At 39.8% G+C, this 27,356-nt stretch overlaps 1 protein-coding gene across 10 annotated transcripts in view; it reads right to left on the reverse strand.

Moving 5' to 3' along the window:
- Window positions 1–27,356, reverse strand: part of TRAF3 (TNF receptor associated factor 3) — a 69,954-nt gene that overhangs the window by 31,598 nt on the left and 11,000 nt on the right. For 5 of the 10 annotated variants that reach the window (XM_063159921.1, XM_063159924.1, XM_063159923.1 and 2 more), the window contains exons 3-5: window positions 18,494–24,125; window positions 17,521–17,664; window positions 2,537–2,793 (exon numbers count right to left, since the gene is read on the reverse strand). In XM_063159921.1, the coding sequence (XP_063015991.1) occupies window positions 2,537–2,778 (242 nt within the window). In that variant the 5' untranslated portion in view covers window positions 2,779–2,793; window positions 17,521–17,664; window positions 18,494–24,125. The remainder of the gene's footprint in view (window positions 1–2,536; window positions 2,794–17,520; window positions 17,665–18,493; window positions 24,126–27,356) is intronic. The other 5 variants (XM_063159920.1, XM_063159919.1, XM_063159916.1 and 2 more) reach the window with 4 other exon arrangements.

A 27,356-nucleotide genomic window follows, 5' to 3' on the forward strand; every position in this document is an offset into this window, starting at 1 on the left:
CTGGCTCTGACCTGCCAAGTTTTGTAGTATAAACCCCTTAGGATCACAGAATGGATTGGGTTGGAAGAGAGCAAAGCTCATCTGGCTCCACTGCCCTGCCACGGAGAGGAACACCTTCCACCAGAGCTGGCTGATTCCTTCGAGGTGGAGTCGCCATCCTTGGATGTGTTTAAGAAAAGACTGGATGTGTCACTCAGTGCCATGGTTTAGCTGAAGTGTTAGGGCTGGGCTGGACTCAATGATCTTGAAGGCCTCTTCCAACCTAGTGATTCTGTTCCTTTTTAGCTCCTTTTCCCCACATTAAATGGCAACAGTCAAAATTATCTCCCTTGTAAAGCACCGAGACGAAAAGCACCAGGTAAAAGCTGCGTGAATTCTTCCATGAAGCAACTCACTGACAGGCTGTGGCTGCTAGCAGCAGTGCAAATCAATGTAAAAGGCTGAAAAAGTTCAATTATGTTATATATTCTGTATGGTTATTTCAAATCATCTCGCTGGCTTCTGCTCTTCAAACCAACCATTTTGTGTCTCATCATATTTCTGGGCATCTGAAGTACCTCGAAGCTTCAATACCTGTAATGCCTTTCATAAGTCAGGGGAAAAAAAAGTAATCTAAACTACATCAGGGCACATAGTGTTTAATACAATGTCATGCTTTCCTTGCTCTTACTGAATTCACTCAAGCATCCTACTTGCTTTTTCAAACTACTCTTGCATACTGAGCAGACATCTTTACTGCTTTATTTCCACTAACTCCCAATTCCTTGTCCTCAAACAACCCTGGAACAGAAGTTGCTAGCATACAATTACTGTGTTTGTGTATGCAGCAGCGTATCAACACTGAATGAAAAAATGTTGTGCCAAATACAGGACCAACATAAACCCATTTTACTCTCAATTTTATGGCATACTTTTTATTAAAAAAAAATAAAGGGGGGGATGTAAATTTTATTTTAATGAAGGATTTGTTTATAACACGCACTTAAAGTGAAATAACTCAATGGCCTTAAAAGCACGTGTCCTTTTCAGTAACAGACTGGCTGGAAAGTCAGGAAGATAAAATTACACATATTCTAGCTACACTGTAATAAGCACATGTGCATGTCTCACAGCAGGGAAGGAAAATTGCCCAGACTCTAGCAATGCCAGAATTGTTACTGCTTAGATTGTCAAGGATCTGCTCTGCCAACCTGCTCACATCCCAGCATGGCAGGTGTTTGGTTTTTTGCACTGTTATTAACCTTGTAAGAGTATTCCAAAAACACATACTGAATAAGAAATAACTGCATTTCTTAAATACCACACCTCACTTCACACTGTGTATCAAAAGAAAAGTTGGTGGGGTTTTTTGTTGTTGTTTTACATTTGAAATGCTGTAGGCACAAAACCTGCAGGAGTGCATTAGTGAGCTATGGACCCTCGTGTTTGCCCAGTACAGAGATTACTCTTTATCAGGAGATTGAGTATTGTAATAACTTCCATACTCTTTTGTCATGCTGCATGTAGCCTTGACTTAGATATCTAAATATTAGATATCAGATTATAGTATTTCCAAGTGACATATAAACCAGCATCTAGAGTCAGAATGGTCACAAAAAGGGAAGAGATCACCAAGGCTTCCAAAGCTCTCTCTGATAGTATGCCAGTAGGCAACATTCATCAAGCCAGATATCTTCTGTATTTCTGCTTTTCCAGTAGTAAATGAACACATTTGGTGCTTATGTGCCCCAGGAGACTGAAGTGTGCTGAATGGTCCACAAACATTACACAAAGTTTTGAAATCACATTACTGAATACAACCAGCAGTAATGCACCAAAGTTGAGAGGCAAAGAAATCTACTGTTGTACAGGCACTGAAAACCTAGATACTCCCTGAATGATTGTACTTCTACTCTTATCTACACTGGGAAAGATTGCACCTCTCAGCATTCATATAACATCTCTATCATTCACTCACCTCTTTGCAGTCTGGCCCAAACACCTCACTAATAGATGCCAGCCTTTCTGACCCTCCTGCAATCCACAGGACATGCAAGTCCCATAACAAACAGCTGCAAGGGCTACAGGGAAGCTGCTCCACAAGCAGGTACATTTATCCAAGGGTCCCTTCACCCATTCTGAGGCTGGGTCCAAACCAAGGTTAGGTAGCACCACCCCAAGGAATGTGTGCAAGCTCACTTCCTCACACAGACAATTTACTGTGTGTATTTGACAGCAGATTACCTAAGTTAGAAGTCTTGTGAAAAAGCTACTCCACTCAGGCTCCACAGGGAATGAAATTCTTACCTAACACATTTCTACACAGGATTACACCACCTTAACAACTACTCCAACAATATCAATGGAAAACCCAGTTGTCTTATCCTGACCCAGAGTAGAGCAAAAATGTTTGCACCAGCACACAGATAACAAATACTCAAGCAACAAACAGTGGAAGGCTCAACATACTCCTAAAGCTGCAATGGTGTTCACAGTAATGTCAGAAGTTCACAACATCTAAAGGTATCAACATGCTCTACCAGAACAAAGAACATACCTCAGCAAGGCATTTATGCAGGTTTCACAGAACCTGTGTCCACATTCAGTCTGTTTAGGATTGCATAAGATGAGGTGACATTTTTCACATTTGTACTTATCTTCCACGGCATTCACAAATTTCTCCTTGTAGCCACCTTGCTCTGGAACATAGATGGATGCTGATGGACTGCGGTCAGGATTGGCCCTCTGCTGCACCATTTCTACAGATAAAGGGGGTTCTGACTTCTTACTGGGGTCCATGCTTTAAGATAGTTTCTGTGAATCAAAAGTGACAAAAACTGAGAAAAGAGGACCTCTTTCACCATTTAAATAAAACAAGCAGAGCATCTGAGAGATTGCATGAAATCAGAAAGCATCCAGAACAGATCTGTGTCCACACATCATGTGAACATACATTACTGCCTGAGTATATTTAGCATAGCAAATCTGTAAAACAGTCTATATAGTCAAAGGCTCTAGAAAGCAAAGAATTAAAACCTGCTCCTGAAAATGAAGTGTTAATTATGGCCATCACTCTGGGAATACATAATTTCATATCTTCCACTCTCTCACTCTGAAAAGTATTGCTTAATGTTGAAGTCCAACCGTTAGGGGCAGCAAGAGGTGTGTTGAGGAAGGTGTTCTGGTACAGTACTTACTGCACGTGATCCTGCTCAAATGCTACTGCAAAGGCACACAACCACCAGTGCCCTACACAGGGCACCAGAGCCTGCCCAGCTCCCCTGCCCACTTTTCCTGTCTATCCCTTTGCAATAGGATAGTGTAAGACATGCTGCTTTAAGTCTGTTTCACAACACCACAAAACGGCTTTACACATTAGATACTCTCCAATCTTTTCCTAGCACATCTTCACCTGAAGAGAGCAGCTGAGCAAAGTCTAACTGACAGCAGAGAAGGGCCTATGTAACATGGCCATTTGATTAATTTACCAGGGCTAAGCACAACTGACAGGTAGCTGAGAAAATAATGAATCCAGCTGAGGAGTAAATTACAGTACCTATTATCTTGGACGATCCATGTTCTAGGTCAGCATGCAAAGCATCAGCAGAGCAACACAGGAATGATATCCCTTAATATTTTAAGTTTTAAAATGTGTTTTCAGTAATTTCCTAGCTAATCTTGCAGTCAAGCAAGTGTAAGTGCTCTTAGAAAGGCTCAGCATATCCAGGAGAAAGTACAGTTTAAGGAAGCAGAATGAAGAAATGAGGCTCAGTTCACTTCTCAAAGTATGTCCACAAATGCCACAAAGGGAGTCAAATGCCTCATACTCCAAATACACAAACCCTCTTGTACACAGTTTTTGTGGTATCTTACCTTCCCTCGCTAAGCCCAAAAGCACACATTTGTAATGAAACGTATTTACTTGTAGGTAATTTCTGCATCTGGAATTTTGGTACAGAATTCTCCATGCAAACTAAATGGGTACAGAATTTTCTTTGATTTCTGATGCCATTATTTACAGAAACAAAAGACAAAATCATTGTGACTCAATGCTGAGACCATTTCACGTTTTTATAACACCAGCTGAGCAAGGACAGAGGTGCTGAGTGAAGAATTCTCTCAGCACCTCTACCCTTGCTCAGCTGGTGTTGTAAAAATGTGAAATGCCCCCTTCACTGCCCCCTTGGCCAGGGGAAATCCTCTCTGATCTCCATCAAACTCAGAGAGAGCCCAAGGAACCCATTCTCATAACTTGGCACATAGACCCAGTCATTGTGTCTTATTCTAAACAAACAAAACAACACAAACACACAACAAATAAAAAAAAAAGAAGAAAAAAAAAAGAAAGAAAAAACCCAACAGGTTCTATGAACTGAAAAGCTACTATAAATTCTGATCCATAATTTGAATTAATGCTAGTCTATTCCTTGTCTGCTCTTCAAAGACTGCAGAGACCTGTGTCTTGACAGAACAATATGTGAAAGAACCAAAAAGTCTGTGCTGAACTGAAAGTGAGTCACACTTCTCATTGATGAGGAAATTCAGATTATTTCAGACCTTAGCTAGAGTTTCACCAGCAAGCATAAAAACCCAGCAGGTAATAAAGACACTGAAGAGGCAACTCAAGATTGTAACCAGCACAAAAGAAATGAGATTGATGTTGAGAACATGATTCAGATAAGGAGGTTCACAGAAGTGCCATGAATGAGGAAGGACAGCAGCTTACAAAAGTGGTCAAGATTCAAAGACTGCCCAAGGCAAATGTGCTGCTGCTGTACATCAGTGGCTGGACATGGGGAAATGCAGAGCTTAGGACCTGACACTTTTCTGTGGTTGTAAGAGAAAAGATTAGCAAGAGATGGAAAAAAAGTGCAATTCCTTAAGTATTCAGACTGCTGAAACTTAGTTACCTAGGGACTTGCTTCCTATGTGTGATTGGAAAAGCTTCATTTGGCACTTGCAGTGTAGGAATCTGTAAATGTTTCAGTTCCTTGATTTATAGGTATTAATACCTCTTTCCCCTCTGCAGCTGTGTATTTTTTTTTAATCATATTCAAGACCTCCACTATTCTGGCAATTCTTGAAGTCAAAGACCAATTTCAAGCATGTTGATTTGTAGAACAACACAGGGAACATTACTTTCCTTAAAATGACAGAAGAAACAAGGCATGACCTGCTTCTAACCCACAAAAGAAATACAGAAAAAGAGGCACTAAAAGAGATGCTGAAAGGAGAATCGTCAAGTCAAGCGAGCACAAAGTTCCCAAACTTCCAAATCACAGTCCACAGCTACTGAATGTCTGCTTCCCCATTAAGTTTCTTCTGAACAAAAAGAAGCTAAAGATGATTGGACATGTGAAGTCTTCCAAAAGCATGATTTCTTCAAGGAAATGGAAAATTAGTCACAAAGAGGCAGGCAGGGATGACAGGAGAATATTCAAGACTTAACACAGACAGCACTGAATGCCAAATTAGCAGCAGGTGAGAGTTTCACTGAGATCCAAAACTGCTCCAGGCTGGACTGTCAGCTGTCAAGAGAGATTTCACACCAGAATAAAGTGCACAGGTTGCCACAGGACTCCACTTTTGGAACTGACATCTTGGATATCTTGTCACAAAAAAAGAAGCAGAAAGCACACTGACAAATAAAACATACTATGGGACATGCTTAACAGATTTGTCTGCCTTGGGTTTTGTATTTATTTTATGAAGAAGTATGTCACACCAGAAAAGCTAAACAAGCTCAGCAATAGAGCAGCCAGACTGGTGAGGAATTCTCTTCCACAATAATCTGAATGCCAGCATTTTCTTGTGCAGCAAAACTGGGAAGCCATTCATGAAGTACTATCACAAAATACAACAGAGCATTGAGCCTGCTAGACCACAACAACCTTATTACAATGAACAAGCTGTATTTAACAAGGGGATGGGGAGAAGTGAGGTCTGTCTGTCTGTCTGCACAGAGTTTTGCCTTCATGCATATTAGTTACATGCTCCTACACCTGCATGTGGGAACAGTGAACACAAGCACAGAAAATACAAACATTTCAGCTGCCACCCTTTTGGAAACAGCATTCTGTTATGACTTCCATTGCCACTACAGGGTGTCAGCTGCAATGGCTTCTCTTCCTTTGCAGGAACCTTTAACAGCAGCACTTGGATTATTCCCCCACAATCATGTTTCAAGCTGCCAACAAGAAGCAATTTGAAGTCACACCTCAGTAGGTACTCTGCTTCTACTCTTCACTTATGGGAATGAAGTTAACATCCTTCCAGAGAGCAGGGAGAGGAGCCTAGCCAGGGAATCCAAGATAGGCCAGGTCTGCTGGGGGCCTCTGATTCTTAAAGGCATGGCAAGGTGCCATCCAGCTGAAGATTCTGGTTCTTCTTCAGTAAGCTAAATCTTAATGCCCTGTCGCAGACATGTTTTCATTAAAATCCTTTCTTTAGGATTTTCCCTTCTGGGAAGCTGAGGCCCCAGAAAAAGAATGTAAACAATGGTTATCTGCTGCTGTGGAATGCAACAGGTGCCCCTGTGATTGGCCCATGCTGGATGTGTGTAATTAATGGCCAAGAACTGAGCTCTCTCTGGGACAGAGTCAGAGAGAGCTCCTTTGTTATTCTTTTCTATTCTTAGCTTAGCTAGCCTTCTGAGAACTTTCTCTCGATTCCTTTAAGTATAGTTATAATGTAGTATATATATCATAAAATAATAAATCAAGCCTTCTGATCATGGAATCAACATTCTCGTCTCTCTCTTCACCTGAAAACCCTTGTGACCATGGTCACCATGCCCAATTAATCATCAGCTAGTTCTTACACTCCAGTTTCTTATCTGTGGCTAAAGATCATCACAATAAAACTATATGACTTTTAGATGTCTTTTAAAGCTGTTAAACCTTGGACAAACACTTTTCAGGACAGATAAGCACATAAAAAAAGAGGCACAGTCACCAAGGTTGGTTCTGTCCACTGCTGCTTTCAGCCATCTCCCCTGCAGCCAGCATATGCCAATATTCACACTTGAATGGACATGGTTGTGGCCATCAGATGGGTGACACTCTGACACTGCTTGCTCCAGTCTGGTCACTACTCTTGTTCAATACAAGGGGAATTCAAGCAACTGAGGCTGAGCCCCAGCTGATACTTCAAGCTGTAAACACTGCAGTGAAGGTCAGAACAATTTGTTGGTGTTTAACTAACACTAATATCAGTACAGAAACCTAGAAACTGGAAGCAAAAGTGAGTTTACCCACGAAGTTGTTCCAAGAATCAGGAAGCACGGGAATTCCCAAACAAAAGGCATTTTGCTCTTTCCTTATTCAAGCATGAATGTTGTTCTCACTGCACGAAGAGCAAACATCCTAAAAATCTGCACTTGTGTTCTGTATTAGCACATATCTTTATGATCTGTTCTTAGGGAATAAAGCCAGTTTGTGACACTGAAATACAATAAAGCTTCTATAAAAATTCAAAATGAATTTGCATCCCAACGAAAACAGAAAAAAGATTACTTCTTATAAAAATCTAAAACACTCCTAAAAATTTGATTGTACTAGGTACCATGGGATTTGGAACCTAGAAGACTCTGCATTAAGACAGTTTCAGTATATTGACAATATGAAGTAAATAAGCTTTTGCCACAGCTTGAAAATTCAAAAAGAGCAAAAAGCTATTAGAAATAAATGTTTTCATTACAGCACCTTGGAAGAGAATAATGCATGACACTGTTTAATTCGGTTATTACTACAGGACAGCAAAGCTTTTTGATCAAATTACAAATTGCACTGAGAACAGGAGTTCCTCAAACAGAACAGCACTGCATGCACAATATCTAAATTAAGCTCAGAAAGAGAAACCTAAAGTGGGACAAGGAGCTTAAGATCAGAGAAGAAAAGTAACCTTTCCTCTTCAAAAAATTTTTGTATCTAAAACATGTAAAAGCACACAAACTTCAGCATCTCATCCTAACTAGGTCATTTTTTTGGGTAGCCTGGGGTATCATTTTTCAGTCTAGCTTTTAATGAGATAAGGATTGTGATTGTGCTGTCTCTCCTCTGAGCCTCCTAAAACCACACTGGAACCAACTGGGCAGTGTTGCCATGAAAATGAACAGCTATGAGGGGAACAGAAAGAGAAACTTAATGCAGTGTCCCAGTGAGCAAGAGGCCATAGAAGTGCACCCCCATAGTCTATCAGTCAGTCAGTGCACAGACACACAAACCAGCCAGGAACACCTGCTCCCTCCCTTCCCACCAAGCTTCATGGTCTCAGTCTCCTCCTGTACCATAAAAGCAGGGCTGGGCTGAAGATTTAGGGGTTTTTGTTGGTTTATTGTCTTTTTTTGGGGTTGGGTTTTGTTTGGAGTTTTTTTGAGGAGGGGGGAGTAGGGGTAAAAAAAAGGATGTAGAGAATAGATTAGTAGGAAAACAAACTTCATCAGTTTCACTGCTCTTCACAGAATTTTCTTCCACACTCCACAGGATATCCTCAGAGAGACACACAACCAGGTACCAGGACAGGGAATTCCAGATCTTCAGTCTTTCCAGCTCACTTGCTTTCTATCATCAAGAATTATTGCTTCAAGTTAGCACACAGAAACCTTTATCTTAAAATTAAATTATTAAAACAATCTGAACCTTTTCTCTGTCTTATATTTCAGCATTTTATAACTTCTAATAAATTCCTAGAACATACTGAAAAAAATGTCCATCTTTCTTTCACCATTTTTAGACAAGTCTTCTGAGTTGGTTCTATTTCCAAGTGCTATTAAAATATGCAACATATATTGGCATACTCTGTCTTGTTAGAACAGTAATGCAAGCTGAAAGCAGTATATTGGTGACAACATATAATCAGTTTACTCAGGGCACACCTGTCAAAAATATTAAAATAAGGCTGCCATGGAAATCTTTACCCTGGAGCTCTCAAGCATGAAGGGGTCCAACTGCAGAGTATCATTCTCACAACATCCACACCTCAGCCTGGCCTTCTGGCAAAATCCACTGCTGAGTCTGGGCAGGGGCACTGAACAACAGACAAATAAAATGCAAATGGCTTGAATCACTCCAAAGAAAGACTCAGGCCATGACTGGGCAGCACTGGAGTGGCAGGTTTGAAATCAGACAATCATCCATCAAATCTGTTTTGTGTGAGGGCAGAGGTCCTGGCATGTCCACTCCTGCTGTTTGCACAGGGGAACTACTGATTTATTTATTTTTACCTCCATGCATTTTTCATGCTGGAAGTGCTATTTACTATTTCTCCAGAGCATATCTATATAGGACCAACTAACCAGAGGTTCAGGTATTTCCAGGACATGCTCTGAGAGAATATTCTAAGGAGGGTAAGAAAGGGTTGCTAAGTGACCCACACTGATACAACTTTATACAGTGAGAAACATGAGACCACCCCTCACCTTCTTTTATATTTACACTCAAATGCTAAGTCTAATTCCTGTACAGAAATGAAAGCACCATTGATATTTAAAACTTTTTTTTCTCTCTGCTAAAACAAATAGGCTATTTTAATTACTTTAAACTTTGCCCTATGATTTCATATTTGCATGCACCTTCCTTGCTGTGAAGAAGACCTGGATATCATACATACAATAGAAGAGAAGAAGACCAACAGGAAAAACCAGATGTAAGCAAGTAGGCCAAACATCTGAAAACACAGAGAAGATGTGCATTGAGCATTCTCCACACAGGAAGCTTCTGCCACTTGCAAGCTCTCCAGAGCAGTTTCCCAGTGCTGAGCTTGGAAGGCACCTCTGGAGGTCATCCAGCCCAGCCTCCTGCTCAGAGGAGACCATCTTCAAAGCCAGGTCAGGTCCACTGCTGAGTTTTCAGAACTCCCTGGGTGAAGAAACTGCAACCTCTCCCAGCAACATCTCCCAGCACTTAACACCCCCCTGTCAGGAGTTTTTATGGCAGCAATTATGATGTGATATTCTCAGGCAGCAAAAAGGCCTGTTCTGATACTTGAGCTGCTATGATCTCAAGCAATTAAACCATATTTCACCACAATCTCCACAGGCTCTAGCCTGTAGAAATCGTTGAACAAATAGGAAAAGTATTCTTGGTTTGGAAGGTACAGGCTATTCCTTCTTTTCCTATCTGACCTAGAAAATCAGAAGCATAATCAAAAGATGCTATCATGATATTCTTGCAAAAGAACAACCATGTGTCACTTTCATCAAAAACATTGTGTATTTCCCATGTTCTAGTCTGCAAGATGACTGAAGAGCTGAAAATAAAAGGAAAGTTATGTTTTACATTGTTTTATTCTTTCAACTTACTTATTTCCTTGGCTGTACTTCTTTCAAGAAACAAGTCTACACAGCCTTGTGAAGTGTCTTAGGGGATTAAACAAAACAGCATCCCCATCCAAGGGATCTCAGTTTAGCAAGTCTGCTGGACTATGCAGTCATGAAAAGAGCTCTAACATACACTCTCTCCTGCTCAGTGTAAAAAACTTTTGATTCTAAATAAAGGACAGATTTGGAAAGTAATTACATCAGCACTAAGAGGTTAGATTACTAATATTTATAAGTAATAACATAGTATTAACATAGTTCAGAATGCCCAATAGACTTTTAGTAACTATCCAATAATATGCTGAATACAATTAACATTAAGTCAAATACATATTTCACTGGATGAGAGAAAAGAAAAAAAGAAGGGGCTTAAAGGGCTTAAATTTTATCTATTAAAAAGACAGCAGAAAAGGTGAGTCAGTGCAATTAAGGAAAGCTGATTTTTATGTGACACTACGTTCAGCTCTTGCTTTTTTGGAAGTTTACAGCATTCCTTTGAAGGATGACACATGGGTTGGCAAAACAGCTTTAAGATTCAGCCTGAGGCAGCAGTAAAAATAAAGTGTTTGTATTTTGACTTACACTTGCTATCTGCAGCTCTCAGTAATTACTTCCTAATCTCACTGGGCTACCAAAATACAGTATAAAGTCATCTGAAGTACAAGAAATCAAAAGCATCTTTTAGAAATCAAAAGACCTCTTAAGCATTGAAAGCCTGGGTCACAAGACAACAGATAAGAGAAATGCTGTCCAAGCTCAGGATGAGTATTCTTCTGCACTTCCAATTCAGGTTCCTGTACATTTCTTCTTTTCTCTCATGCACCCCTAGACAAAGCTGTTACATTTCATCTGTGAAGTTAACCCCCAGCTGTGATCTGTATTTCTATACCAGGCTTTTAGTAGAAGCAGATAAAGAACAGGAAAGATCAAAAGATAATCAGATGATCACAGAACAAAGTACACTTTAATCTCTTCCTCTGCTGTTTAGGGGAAGTCCATGATTGAGATACATATGACAGTCCTATGTGAGGGAAGTGGCTGAACACTATGAATTTTTGATTTTTTTTAACTTGTGGCTCTGTTTACAAAGGAAGCATTTTATCTTCTGCAAAAGAAATATACTCAGATAAAATATTCCCAGAAACACCACGAAAATCATATTTGGAATTGAAGGTAGTTTCATCTTTCAAAATGGTTTTACGTGTGCTTTGAAGAGAGAACTAGGAAAAAAACAGCTTATATTTGCATTTGAAGTACTCTGTTTTTATGGAAAGCTATTTCCATCAATCCAGATTTCCTCCAATTCCTGTTTTACAGCAGGTCTAATGCTTTACTTTTGCTGCACAGCACACCACAAGTCTTTGGTTCACATGATACAAGTGTCAAATCACAGACACCCAAAAGCCCAACTGCTCACTATGATTCCACTTCTGCCTGCTTGACTGGGCAACAACAAACCCCAGCAAGGACCAACAAGGGTAAAGGCAAAGAGCATGTCCCAATTATTCTGACCTGGCATGCAGTCCTAGAAAATGATGGCTCATCCTCTAGTGACCTAGTCTAGCCTCCTTTTCCTCCCAAAGTGTGCCTTTGAGAAAAATCTGCTGCATGAATAATCAGCAACAACTCGCTTATAGCAACTTAAGACAACAAAGTCTCTTCATCTCTGAAATAGTAGGAATCAAAAAATTACTGCAGTATTTTTGCCAACCTTTTCATTGTTCTTGAACCAAGACCTATTGATCAGATCAGCGCTATTCTTTTACTTTCTGTTAATCAAAGAGATCCTCCGCTTCAAATCTAACAAAATTTCAAGTCTATCAGAACAGCAGAAGATATTCCTCAAATCAGAGTCTACCTATCTACACTGCTGTCTGCCAACTGCATGAAGAATATTTCTGCATTGCCAATTCCTGACAGAGTGCATCTGTGCTGTCTCCTAATGAATCCAGCCTTCAAATCTCAGCAGAGGAAAAAAAATAAGAGAGGTAGTATCTCATTTTCTACAATTAGAAGAAAGTATGTGAAGGCAAAGGTGTCAGAGACCAGCAAATAAAAAGAAAAAAACCCAAAGCACTTCAAGAAGCTTATTATAAATAATTACTGCAAAACTGCCTTCTCAAGAATACCTACAAAATACAACTTAATTAATTTTAAAATGCAGCTCATCTTTAAAAAAATAGTCCTCCCAGGAAATTCTGAACACAGCAGAGTTTAGAGGAACCTGGTAAATGAAAGAGAATGCAACTTCAAGTATGGCTTGGCAATTTTTGAACTCAACACTGAAATGAAGTGCTGTGCAAATAGACATGACCATACCAGAAAACTCAAAACCACAGTCTCTCACTTCCATATGAAGTTTGTTCCACTCCAACTAAATTTTCTAAGCCTACATCTAAAATGCAAAAAAACCTATCTAACCTGTCTTTCATGGAAATTAACTCACTCTCATAAAACATCTCCTGCTCTTCCATTTTATCCCAGTGAACACATCATACTATGAACGCAGTTAAGAAAGAAATATTGCCCCAAATACTAATCAAACTCTAGAAATTAACACAGCATGTGACATCATCAGAATATTTTACTGAACACTGAACTGCATGGAAGACATTTATTCATGCACAGAATTCAACCTCTCACTAATCCTGAGTGAAATTTCCCACCATTCTAGATGATGTCTTCAGCTGTGTCCAAATCCATTGCTTCTTAATCAGGAAGGAAAAGGAAAAAAGAGAATAACAGTAACTCTCTTTTCATTTGCCTATATTTTATTATTTATCAGAATGTGAGGGGAAAAAAACATCGTCTACTTATTTAATGAAGTGATAGCAGGTTTAACTTCAGTGATTTCAATGCCTACACTGTACACTACCTGTGAGATTGTATTATCTATGACCAACACCTTAGTGTTTGGGAAAAAAGTGGGACTTTTGTTAAGATTTTTATATTAGATGGAAAAAAAAAAAGTGCAACCACCAAACCACATTTGCACACAGAATCTGGAAGAAGGAAAAAAATACATTAAAAAAATTTAAAACCCTCTAAACCACTTGTGCTAGAATTTCTAGTTATACTAGAAATTTATAGTTATACTAGAAATTTCAGTTTCTACAGCTCTAGTAAAAAAGTATTACTGAAGTTGAGTTTTCAGGAGAAAGCCACAGACCCTTTACCCAGACTTGTCATAGTATTCATAATCCCAACTTCACATTCACTGCTATCTAAAGCATTTCTTACCTTTATTGAGGTGTTCATGGAGAAAGCAGTGCTTTCCCTAACTGAAAATTTAGATTCACAAAACATGTTTCCCAGCAATGTAAGAAAGGAAGGAGCATGTTGCTTCCTCCTGTAGAACACAGACTTTGGGAATGTGCTACTGGAGGCCAAGTGCATGTAAGACACAAATGCCTGCTGGTGTATGAGTGTTCATTATTCCAACTGTAAAGTGTCATTAAAAGACTGTTACCTGGAACCTGCATGCAATTTCCTCATTTTTCTCACAGTTTCTTCTAGTTTCTACCTCTTCTTTGTGGTTACTTTGCCAGGTAACAAACCATGGTATTATTTTGTCTTGCCAACCTCAAATGTTTTATTTGCTGCCTGCATGTTTACACCAACTGCAGTTCTGGAGGTTTCAGATCAACAGGTATCACTGACATCTTGAGAACAAGGCACCTCTACAGCCCTGGGTCAGACAGGACACTACTAAGGACCAAAAAACCCCAGCTCCCTTTGAAGGCTTCCCTTTTACTGGATTATGAGAATTAACAAAAATCAATGAGGATGTTATCCTCCTACAACATTCCTAGTGTGGAGGTTGTAAAAAGTAACTTATAAATTTTTCTGACTGAACTTCACATTATTACCCAGAACCAAGTGTTTATCACTGTTACACAGCCAAAAAAGTGTAACACAAGCAAGAGCAATCTTTCAAAGAAACTTCTGATAAAATTGTACAGTACTGCTGCTGCTTCAGAAACACATTAAAAGTGGTGCATTCCACACCATCCACAAGGCCTTAAAGAGATGTGCCTTCAGATTTGGAATACAAAGTTGACAGTTTTAGCTGAAAATTCGTTTTGCGTGCTTATCACCTGAGGGCTTCTTTAGTTAATATTAATGAAATCATGTTCACTTCTACCAAATAAATACTTAATAAAGCAATTCTGTGTAATGTATTAATGGCAATCTAACCTTTAAACATGCACTTTTATTTTTCAAAATTCAAACCTGAAAGCCTCCAGGTGTTACTCTAGAAACTAAATGAAAATACTCAGATTCCTTGGAAAATTTATGCTCATAAAGAATTATCTGCTTGTTATAAAGATTCACACATGCACAGTTTAGATATGCAGAATGGAAAGAATAATTTACAAATGGAGCAAATGCCAGATTTAAAAGTATGCAGAGGACACTCACTGATAGAGTAAGGGGTTTACATCCCAAGATTAGAGCTTACAGGATCTTGCACTGCTAATGACACTTCAGAGGAAAGAGTGCTGATTCCCACTTCCTGCAGATAACTTGTATCTAGGCAATGAAGCTTCCAATATTTCAGCAATGTGGATTTTTTCCCCCACCAATTCTACAGAATTCCTACATGATTTTAAGACTTCATCACTTTGTTTCTCTCCCTAAACTGTATACTAAGCAAAACATTGCTTACCTTTTATAGCATCTCTGGCCTGAAGTGTTCTACACCAGGAGGAAGTATTATTTTTGGACTCTTCTAGCAAGATTTGTCACCACTCTAAACCCTTCTAGAAGTCTGGATAAAAATAAGTAACTTGCCCACACTTCTTAAGAGTCATAAGAGATTCTTTTTCTTAACATGATACTTTCCAACTAAACTGTACACCAATGCTTTGTTACCTTAGGAAGCAATTGCAGGACCTGAAAACACTAGGTGTAATATTAAAGACAAATCTACATCTCTCTATATAAGGAGAACTACCATCTTAACATTATAAATGCTTCTGAGAAGAATCCTCTCTTTCTTCAACACTGTTTTGGAAGTTTTTATGGCTGCCTTTAGAAGATCCCAAAAGAGTGCCCAACTTAATCCAATTCAGAATACATATAAATGCACTTCCTGCAATATGGCATAAAGTCACAAAATACATTAAAAATGTTGTAATGTTGATTCATCAAGCCAGGCTCAAACCAGTTCCTGGAACCGTTTTCCATCATTATATAATATCTACAATGCACTAGTGGATAGGCAAGAGGGAAAAAAAAGGGGGGGAGGGGAGGTAACTCCAAAGATTCTGTTAAGCATGATTCCCATTTCCTCTACACATCTACTAAATTGACAAGCAATTATTTTGAGGACAAGAGTAGCAAATTCTTAGTGTTATATCAGAACAGTGAGTTCTACAGGTTAGACAAGCATCATAGTGTCAAAAAGTGGGTTTTCTTTGTCTTGGGGCTTTTAAAAACAATTTTCCATTTTCCAAGGCAGTTATTCAGGGGGAACAAAAGAAAATCATTAAACTAGGTATATGTAAACTCACACTGCATTTTTATCTTTATATGGTCTTACTACTTTGCTAATTTATTCTCCAGGGTATGGACTGCACCAGAATTATACTTATTCACTGACAGCTGTGCTGCTGATAGCTGAGACTAGTTACAGTGAAGGCTACTCCACTTTGGAACAAGGATGGGTTTTGTTATCAATCCAAACAGCCTCTGTGTCTCAGTGAAATAAGGGGCTTCATCAGTGCACTAACGCAACACAGAGGGCTGGCAACAGCTGTAATTAAAGCAAATTCATAGCATCTTAAGTTCAGCTGAGAGAGGACAATCCTAAGTTATCCTCTCACTTCCCACAAGAAAATTTTACATCTTTAATGATATGTCATCACCCAGTTTTTTAAAACCATCTCCAGAGGACTTTATTTTTAAAAGTGGCCTAAGATGAACATAACAGTCACATAAGAGATCATCTCTCTTAGTACAAACTTTTTGTATTTATACACTTCCCTTTATATAGCCCCCTTTTTCTCTCATCTGCTCAGTTTTGACCAGGAATTTCAATCAAGCTCTCCACCACCACATTCAAGGTTTACTTTATTGGACTACAAAAAAATCAACAACACAGATGCCAGGAGAATATATTGTAAAAACCTATTTTTCATCCTATCAGCAGTGCAATGATGAATTGCTGAAAGGATTGCATGTGAAAATTCAGACCAAGGTCATCAAAATAAATGCTCATTCTCACAAAGACTGTATTACATTTTTGAAGTAGAGGAGGAAATATTATGTGCATGACTAGAATTAAAACCAAAGGAAAGCAGATTTCCAAGCACCTACTTCATGGCAATAGAAAGACTGCTCAGGTAAAATGTTCTCTTCTACCCAAATATTCATGCTTTAGGAGAAAAAAAAAATAAAAATCATTATATCCTTAATAAATGTAGCAGCAATTTGTCTCCTAACCAGTACTTAGCAAGCTTATGAAGTTTGAATTGAGTACAGCCCAGTTCAGCCATGCACTCAAACACAAGGCAAAAGAAGCCTTTGAGAGAAAGTATATCAAATTGTAATTCCAAACAAATCTCCTTCAGAGTTTATCTAATGCTGTCAATTTTTCATGTTTGACAAATGTGAGAATTTTCCCAGCGGCCAAAAAAACAAAAGGAAAGGTTTTACCATATCAGAGCCACAGAAAGCAGTGGCAGTGCCACCAAAGAACAAGCCATACATGTGAATACAATTTCAGGCAACACACAAGCCAAGTTACAAGCATTAGAAGTTTAAAGGTGAGTGTCCAAATTCACAGTAACACAATTCCAATAAATGTATGTATTTTCTTAGGCTCTAACCTTTAGAAAAGGTTCACCTTAAGAACAGGTTACAGAACCCTTTCCCATTTAAATACCTCTTTGGTACCACAGATGCTGCCAGAATGGCATAAAGGTTGAAAACCTTTAGAGTTCTTGTCCAGCCTCTGTTCTTACTACTTTTTCTAACCTCTTCCCTAATTACCTGCTAACAGGTAAACTCTGTACCAGTCTGGAAATTATATGTTCCTTCTCATGTAACAATTCTCTTTCACAGACAACTGAAGAAACTATAATATTAAAAACTGAGTTGTTAGCTTAAATAAAAGCTCTTGATTTCCAAAGTCCATGCAGCAGCTTTCTGGATCAGATCTGTGTACTTCTCCTCTTCCCACACCTCCCCCAAATTTGGAAGACTCTCTGATTGCTTACATTTCCTTCGTTTTATCTGAATCTCATTTGATCCGCAGCTTGAGAAGAAAGGAGAATAGGCTTTCTCAATGCTCTGATAGAGCTCTCTTTACTCCTGCCAATAAAGGGAGCTTTGCTACAGTCTGCCTGGTTTCTTTCTTTGCCCTGAAGAAAGAAAGAGTTTGAGTTACATTACCTTCATTCAAAAACACTGTAACAGGCTTCTCAGAATCCATCAAGTTACTTCTTTAGTTTCATTAGACCATCAAACTAATACTTAATGATGAATTTTAAAAATAGTCTAAATATAACAAAGATAAATAACAAAGAACAGTACACAAAGCATATCAACATGATTTTTAAACTATTGTTTTCTTCTCCTCCAGTATTGCTCACAAATGACTCAACGAAATAGCATTAAAGGAGGGCATGCACAGTTAAAATCACAGCTATAATTTCTTGCTTTCACACACACACAAAAACTTCTCCACCCAGATACACTATGGGTCATTACAGACTGTAGAAAACCTTCAAAGCAGTGCCATTTTCTTGGAAAGTCTGATAAATTCCATTTGAAAACACCAACTCAATTCTGGGAAAGTAATTAAGTGTTCTGCAGAGTGGAACACGCCACAACAATATTCCAAGAGGTCATTACAAGTAAGCAACTTAGTTTGGGGAAGTTTGTTTGATCCTGGGATTTTTACAAGCACAGAGAAAAAGAAGAAAATGGTCCAAGAGCATAATTAATAGAAATCTTCATCAATATCTATACTCCCATGTTTAGGAATGCACAAAGTTCAACAAATGCTACCACAATGCCCAGGCCACCACCACACAAGTCTGAAGCGCCACATCCTCTCTCACCCTTACGCGTCAAGGCCAAATTTTGTGAGCGCACAGCAGCAACCTCACCTGGCCATGTACAACACAGAGCCAAGGCACAAAATTTCACAGGAATTTCAGCAGTTTGACTCTTGCACTTTGCACCCACCTAGCCCCGAGTCCAGGAGGGCGCTGAGGCCAAGCCGGGCGGTCACTCCGCGGTGCCAGGGCAGCGACGTTGGCGGGCGGGCCGGGGCAGGGGCAGGCCGGCAGCGAGGGCCCGGCCGGGCACAGCGCTCCCCGCTGCCATCCTGCACACAGCTGGGGACACGACGGGCCTCAGCAGCCACAGTCACACCGACGGGCCTCACAGTCACACAGCTCGGCCTCAGCAGTCACACAGCTGGCTATGGAAGGTCACAGTGTCACAGAAATGCTTACCTGACCCCACACACGCCGGGATTCCGCTCCCCTTGCCACAGCTGAAGTGCGGGACTTTGTACCACGAGACCAAGATAGCCACAAAGGAGGAATGCCACAAAGTTCCACGGCTATAAAACTGGGGTTTTGTGGCTTTCTGAGTTTTTTTCATCTTGGTCATGTGCTACAATTCACCTTTGGTCCTCAGGAAGTGGAAAGGAAAGGCTACTGCTGCTAACAAAGTAGCAGCAATGCTACTTTGGACCACAATCATAGTAAGTAACATGCTAATGAGTGGTTACAGATTCTGGCAAAACACACACAGGCCAATGAAAGCTCAATCTGGCTCATTCTAGAAACACAGTAACTGGAAAAAGAGCCCAGCACTGAGGTTTACAGAAAATTCCAAGAATAAATGCTTACTCAAAGAAAAAGGAGATCTGCAACTGCAAGCTTTCCCCACCAAAACAGTATATAAATTACAAGTCAGCCCATTATACCTACAGGTGCATTCAAAGTAGCACAAATTTCTGTACTAAACATTTACATATTAACTCAGCAAAAAACTGAAGTTCTAAAACTCTTAGCTCCGATATTGACTTCAGACACCCATCATATCAATGGCCCTGGGCCACTGCTCCTTTGTATTCTTAGGTATAAACCCAAATTTCATGCAGGGAGTTTTGCACTTTCAGCTTCTCCGTTCCCTCCCAAGACACCAACCAACCCCTTCCAAACCCCAGAGAATTAAGGTGCCTCCAAAGTTTCATTCTTACTAAACAAGTGCACTCCACAGCTGAACAGCAGCATTATGACAGTGCTACGCCCTTAAAAATCTGGCATAAAAAAAAATCCAAAGATATTGGTAAGACTGGGGATTTAGCTCCTAAGATTAACATAAAAAAGGAACATTCTCAGAACAATTGAAAATAATTGATCTTGAAAATAATTCCATATTATATTGGAAAACCAAAGTGAAAACTGACTAAAAAAGAATCTTTTAATACTAATGAAGTACACATAACCGTTTCTCGACTTGAATACACTAGATAATTCAGGGAAATTATTACAAAGAATTTCAATGAATTACAAGCAATAAAAAAGGGAATCAAAACTTTTACTTTCCAACAAGCACAGTTATTGTTGCATGCTACAACATATAGAAATTACTTTCATTATCCTTTATATGTTAGTCAACAAAAAAAAAAAGTACCTTACCTTATTCTCCACTCTCTGAGCACAGAGGATTAAAAACAAAGTATTAGGCAGAAACTGCAGGTGTTTTGTATCAAGAAGAAAACCCAAACCACTGCATCAATAAGCTTAGTGACTGTCCAGCATGCCATGCACACTCTAGGGACGTTTAATGGAAGCTTGTCCACATCCTCCTTTTTGCAAGCTTCCAGACTTCTGAATTGGAAACCCAAAGGCAGCCATTCATTACCTCCTCCAAAATGCAGATCTCAGCAACACCACACTGCAAGAGGAGCCACCACAGCTTGATTTTCCCTCCTAGTAATTCCCTCCTTGCCAACTACTGCACTGCAGTCTTTCTGAGGGCTGTGCAAAATGCAGTCGGGGGAGGGCTGAAGGAGTCCAGCAAAGAAACACAGCTACAGCAAAGTTCTTTCAGATCATCTCATGACTTCCCAGTCGTGGGCTGGAAGGCAAAAACTGCAGAGTTTGGTGGGATCACTTAGCATTTTCTCTGCTGCTCCTCCTCATGTTGCTGCCTGCTTTTTATTTCATTTTTCACAGGATAATTTGAGGGTAGCACTTTGTGGAAAAACTGGAGTGAATGAGGGGAAAATAAACAATTTTGTTATAATAAAGCTACCTTTAATTCTCATAACTGTAATATTTTAAGGGATTCAAACCAAAATGTCTTGTAAGGTTTAGGATGCTTCGGTGTTTTCTCAGTTCAGGGAAGGGGGAGACACTGGTGGATTTTTTTTGCTTTGGTTGTTAAATTGGGGAGTTTAGTCAATTAACTACTTAGCACTTGGATGCTTTCCCCATACAATTAAAACTGCCGTGATTACACAACAGCAGTTTTTGTGAGACAAGTGCCCAGCAGGGGCATTTGTAATTATTCCCCAAGTGTTCCACAACAGCAGCAAAAGAATGAATCCAAATATTAAAGAAGCTCTCACAGAAGCAGTGGGGTTGGAAGGAACATCTGGAGACCATCCAGGCAGGGTCATGCAGAGCTGCCCAGGCAGGGTCATGCAGAGCTGCCCAGCACAGCCACCCACTGGGTTTTGAGGATTTGCAGAGAGTGACTCTACCACCGCACTGGGCAGCCTGTTGCCATGTTTGAGCACACCCTCAGCCAAAAGCTTTTCTTGTATTCAGATGGAATTTTATCTTTTTTATTCTTAATTTATGCCCACTGCCTCTCTGGACACTGGAAATCTCATCTCTAGTTTGAGTTACCTCCATCCCCCTCCACTCTCCACAGCTGTGTTTAAGAGCAAAGGGAGCAACAAGGAGCCTTGTGTCAATCAGCCAGTTGTTGGCTCACTTGAAACAATAGGCTCATCACTGCTTTCCACCCCTCCTTCCTTCTGCATCCTGCAGAGCCAGGCTCAAGGCCAGATCTTTTAGCTCATCCCAGCTGCCTACCATCAGCAACCTATTATTCCTGGAGATCCAGGTCCTCCTTGGGGGAGCATCCTGCCCAGACTCCTCTGGTTCAGCCTCACTGGAACATTAGGCAGGGCTGAGCACCTGCTGGCAATGACATGGAAAGCTCAGAAACCTCCACAGCCCTCTGGCACCTCCCCACCTCCTGTGCAGCCCCCAGGAGAGGGGCAGTAGCAGCAATCAGAGCGTGTTATATGGGCATGAGCACAAAGGAAATGGGAGAGTTTGGAGGGAGATGCATCCTTTGGGGGTTTGGCTCCAAGCAGTGCTAAGGCTGGCTGGTTTTAGGGGCAGGTTTGAAGGTTTTCCTTTCCCTTAAGGGCCAATAAAATGGGCAACACAGGTATAGACTAAGATAGAATGAAAACAACTACTACCCACTCCCCCACCAACAGATGGGAGATTAACTTCTCAAAGCTGTGCACAAGGTCCTTGGCTTACTCTTTGCAGGGGCTCCTGAGTTCCCATGCACTGAAACAGTGATGTTACAATTCTTCTTCTAATATGGCTTAGTTTACATTGACATTCCTGTAGTGGATAATATATACCCAGTTTAGGCTCCCAAACTTTTAGTTGGTTTTATATCCAATTTTTACCTATTGAAAAGAATTTACCACTAAAGGTCATCTTCAGCTTCAAATCCTTTCCTTGGTTTGCAGACCACACAACACACAGCATTTTAAAATCATAATCACAAATGTGAAAAGGTGAAAGAGAGGCCTGTTAGCTTTGAAACAGAAGAACAAAATCAGAAAAGCTATTAGAGACTTTCTGTGTGACTTAATGCACTTCTGTATATTTCTATTCTCCTTTGTTGAGGAACAGATCCCCCTTCTCTGATCTTACCTGGGCACCTACCAAGTTCCCATCTCTTCATATGTATTACCTTGTATAATAGGGCTCCAGTCTTAAGCTGGGAACTGTCAAAAGTGAAAAAATAACTAGAAATAAGGAACACAAAAACAATTTTATCTTGATAAAGTTGGGAAGAAGGACTAAAAATATCCCTTCCCCTAAAAACCAAACATAAATAGGAAAATAAGATCTTTAATCATTTTTTTGTTTTCTGCAGTTAGTCTAAGACTAGCACCTTAACACTTCCTAACCTGTTCTTCTTCAGGACAGTGAAAATTACTTCAAGACAACCATGTGTAGCCTAGTTGCTTTCTGGCAGGCATTCACATACCAGCACAGAGGCACACAAGACTTCCTAGGAAAACACCACCAAACACCTAGCACCAACTTAGAAGATGTGGCCGAGGGGAAAAAATTTTACAGAAAGATAGCAAGTCTGCTTCATAAACTGTTCATGGTCCTGTGTGGGAGAGTAAAAGAGAAAGAGAAAAGGCCAGAAGAGTGTTCAACTATTCCAGCAGACTACTTCCTTTTCCTGCATCCTTCAGATGCTACTTCTAGATCACAACCTAAAAAGGACTTGTTATACTGTTATGTGAACCGACAAAAAGAACTTATTGTGACAAGAACATGAACTTCTGTATTTAAACACCATCATTAATTCACATAATTTATTACCAACAAGAAGTTCTTAGTCACAGCACTTAACATAAGATCTAGCAATAGTGTAGCAAAAAGCTTTATTTTTATCCCTTTCTACAGAGAACTTTGAAAGAGCCTCTCTACCTTCCAGCCTTATAAAGCTGTACCTGTTCTGAGGATAAAGCCCCAGAGTAGTCCCAGAGCATCACCTGCTGCTCCTCTGCAAAGCCACAACCCCCAGCACTCACCTGAAGCACTGAAGAATTTCCTATGTTCACTTCAAGAGGTTGAAAGGAGCACGTTTCACTTCTTTTATCCATTCCTAATTTAAAGCTTTTAAACTGAAGGCAAACAGGACTAACTTTTTTTTTTTAGAAGCATAATTTGTTTTTAAACTCCAGAAAAAGTAGAGTGGAACAAGGAAGGAAAGCACAACCCCAGACATATTTAAGGTACCGTTCTAAAGGATTCAAGACATTTTCTCTTCTTGCAAGTAAGGTTAAATGCAGTTTTCCAAATTAGGCTGTGGCTGACTGAGGAAGCTGGTTCCTATGAGTTCTAATCATATTTTTAATCTATTTGAAATCAAACATCTGAGGGGAAGATTTTTTTGTGAAATGGAGATAATAATTTGCTTACCTTCCTTGCAAGTACAACTGATGAAACAAAAAACCCCAGTGTCCATAAACTATCATGCAACTTAATTCCATCAGGCAGAATGCAGAACTTGCCAAAAAGTCCATTCTGATTGTGTGCAGGGCACACAACGAGACAGAACAATGCTACAAGAGGGTTTATTTACAGAAATGAGAATGAAACTTATTCTGACTTTTGAGGTATCACCTTCATTCATAACCAAACCAAACCAAGGCACTGAAGATGGTTTGTTAAATAAATATCATCAACTTAAAGATGTGAAAACGCAAAGGAGAATGAGGTACTTTACGGTGTCATGCAATGATGCTAATACTAAAAAAAACCCAAAAAAAAGAGCCCAAAAATCCCACCAAAAAAAACCCCAATTCACACAACTGTCATGAGGTTTCTCAACATACATATTAAAAACATACACAGCAGAAGAATCGTTCCTACCTACCTGTTTACATGAAAAAAACTCCCACCACAAACCCCAGTGACACACAAGCCTGCAGTCTGTGCTCCGATAGATTAATATATTGTTTCCCACTGCTGAGAGCTGGTCTTGATTCAGTTAAAGCCTAAGCACTTAGGCTTTCCTGCTGGGAAACAAACAAGTCAAGTCGGTTTCAAGCATCTCCTATTAATAGACAGAAACAATTCTCACAAGCCTGAAGGCAAAAAAAGAAAAATAGTAGGTAAAGGCTGCACTAAACCATAACAAACTACAGCAAATCAAAAAGCGGCACCAAAACCTACTACTTCACTAGAAAATTCATTGCAAAAGTCTGTTTACTTCATGGAGGAAGGCATCAGTGAGTCAATATCTACAAGAATGTTTTACATAATGGGAAAATTTTTATTGGCCAGAGGTTCACAGTGTTCTTAAATTTCCAGAAACTGCAGATGTAAAGATACTTCTGTTAACCTAAACCAAAACCAAGAAAAGAAACTATCTGAGATGACACTCCATTTCTCAACACAGCTCTACTGCTCTTCAACCTTCTCAGCACAGGAAAGACTTGACACTCTGATATTAAAGGATGGAAATGTGAACACTGGAAACAGAGGTAGCTTTTAGACTACCACCAAATGGCATTAAAACATGTTAGCCAGTGTAAAATCTTGGTTAGCACGTTGTTGCCATTTCTGAGCTGTGACACTAAGAACTGAAGTAGTTTAAGGAACCAGTTCTATCCACTCTTGTAGAAAATTAGTGAGCCAGTCAGAAGGTATTTACAAGAAAGCATGATACCATCTTAGTTCTTCCATTTTCACTTTACTTGTAAAAGCTAATAAGAGAGCCAAGAATCATCAGTCAATAAAGAACTGAAAGGAGTTCCTTCCTTCTTTTAACAAGGAAAACATGCTGCAACACCACTACAAAATAAAATCCAGTTTACTCAAACTAAAGTGGCTTAAATGAAGGAATCCTTCCTCAGTCTTCAGAGGGCTGATAACAGTTCAAGGATTATCTTTAAAAACTGAAAAGTAAATTCAAAACATTTCACAGGTTACATTATCCCTCTTAATCTGCTAAAAATCACCAATTTAAAAAATGCAAATTATATTTTAGTTGCTGCTTTTCAAATATTTTGAATGATACTTAATAGTAAGCATTTTCATCACACAACTTTTTGGAAGCTGGAAATTGACTAAATATTTTTTAATTAATGTCATGGATCATACATGCACAAGAATCAGGATTAGAGTTCTAAAAGAGACTAAATTACAAAGCTACTCATAAACTGAAGCCTATGTGTTAAATTTCAAAAGCACAGAGATCACATTTGTTTAGTACTGTAGTAGTACGATTCTATTATCATGACAGTGCAAAACAACCTTCCTAGCAGGCCACAAAGCATTCAGGGGGACACATGATCAGAAGCTCTAATTCAGAAAATCAAGTTCATATTCAGCCAATCCTCAGTGCTGGCACTCCACAACGCAATACATGAACAACTGTTTCTATATTTCTTATTTTTTTATCTGCTTTTGGTGATGCAAATCCTTTCTAATGTATTCTGTTCTACTGAAACATTCTCATCTCAGTACACCAAGACATCCCATCTCATTTTTCTTCTCATAAACAATTTACCTATGGATTTGCCAGCAAAAGCCAGTTGATGGTAACAGAAGAATGAATGAGAAAGGTCTTCTGACTCAAGTAACTATATGCTTCTTTTTAAATTGAAACCTAGTGAGGGGGGCTGCCTCCACTGCCCAACAGACCCAACCTGTAATTATGGAGAAAGACAAAAAAGCACATTCAGAACAGAAAACAGAAAGCATGCTCCTTTCTGTCATCTGCTGATGCACCCATTTATCTGAAGGCCTAAATTCTATGCCTGCAACATACAGACCAAGACCAGCAATGCTGCTGCACTGCTTACGTAAAAAGCAATATGTGATAATTACCAAAGCATTCTCTTGGGTCCTCAGCACAGTTCCCCATGTGTCCATCAGCTCACACACAGAGCAAACAGCAGCACAGCTGTTTCCTGGGGCAGTGAACACTGCTCCTCACCTGCAACCAGGCTCTTCTGGCCAGTCTTGACAGTGTTGTACTTACATGGACTTCACCATCTTTATCCACACGTGGATGTAAGCCCTCATCCCCCATGAACTGGCAGGCTGCACTCCTGATTGGACTTACTAAAAAACTACAGCCAGAAAAATACTGGCTTTGTGGGTCTGCCTCAGGTCTTCCACTCAAATCTCAAGGCAAGCACAGCTCTTCCTACAATGCTAAACATCTGGAAATCATGCTGGAGCAAGCTTAATCTGCTACTTTGCAAGATGGCCCTGTTGAGTTCAGAACCCTTGGAGCTACTCTTATAAGCTAAGGTAGCACCATAAAACCCATTGCCTCGATTCAGAGAGGAACATAATGGCAGAGAAGCTTCAGTAATTCTTTGCTAATGCTGTATCTCCACATGGTACAGGGAAGAATCTCAGAACAGTAATCTGAAACAAAAAACTCCCAGTGCAAATTAGGAAAAAAACTCCAAACAAAATAAAATACTATATAAAAAAACTAGAGCAGCGAAAAAGGATGAATTAGAAAAACAAATTCTTGCAGCAGCTGTGTTCCAGCTTACAGAACAGCCCCTGCTCTAGGCCTCTGGCGAATGAGAAAAAGGAGATGATGAAAGCAGGCAGAACACCAATCCACACCTGAAAGACTCTTAATTCTGTAATGGAGACTTGTGTCTTTCTACAGTGCTCTGCCTGCAGACTAAGTGCCCTGTATGGCACATTGGCCCCTCAGACATCACACCTCCAGTCCAACTACCTCCAAGTCTGAGTACACACTGGAGACATCCCTGACGCCTTCTGTGTTTAGGCAGCCACCAGAAACAATTACATCTGGGCAGACTGCAGGCAGTGGTCACTGGTTTAACATGTCAACACTCCAACATCTATTTCCCCCAGGCATTTCTCCCTCATTTGGTATCGGCAGCAGATCAGTTCTATCAGTTAACATAATGCTGAAAATTCACCAACCTCATTTCAATTCTCACACTGCCTGCTCTTCCAAAGTCGGTTTGGATTGTCTGACTAGTTCTGCCACAGTCACAGCAAAGCTGTGGTACTGTCAAAGAGGGCTGATTGACCACAGTGGGTATCTGCAGGAAGAATGATCCCAAGTCACCGCTTACCTTAGTTAGTGAAAACAGATTAATAGCCTACATCATCTTAGAACAATGGAAGCTGAACTCTTCTGTATTCATTTACAGCCATTGTACACTAGCTTCTTTACTCCTGCAGTGAACATCTGGATAAGTAAGGTAGCTGTAGGGAAACACCACCTCAAAAGTCACTTGTATCCA

This window comes from Melospiza melodia, chromosome 6, assembly GCF_035770615.1.
Source record: "Melospiza melodia melodia isolate bMelMel2 chromosome 6, bMelMel2.pri, whole genome shotgun sequence".
Classification (NCBI taxonomy): Eukaryota; Metazoa; Chordata; class Aves; order Passeriformes; family Passerellidae; genus Melospiza; species Melospiza melodia.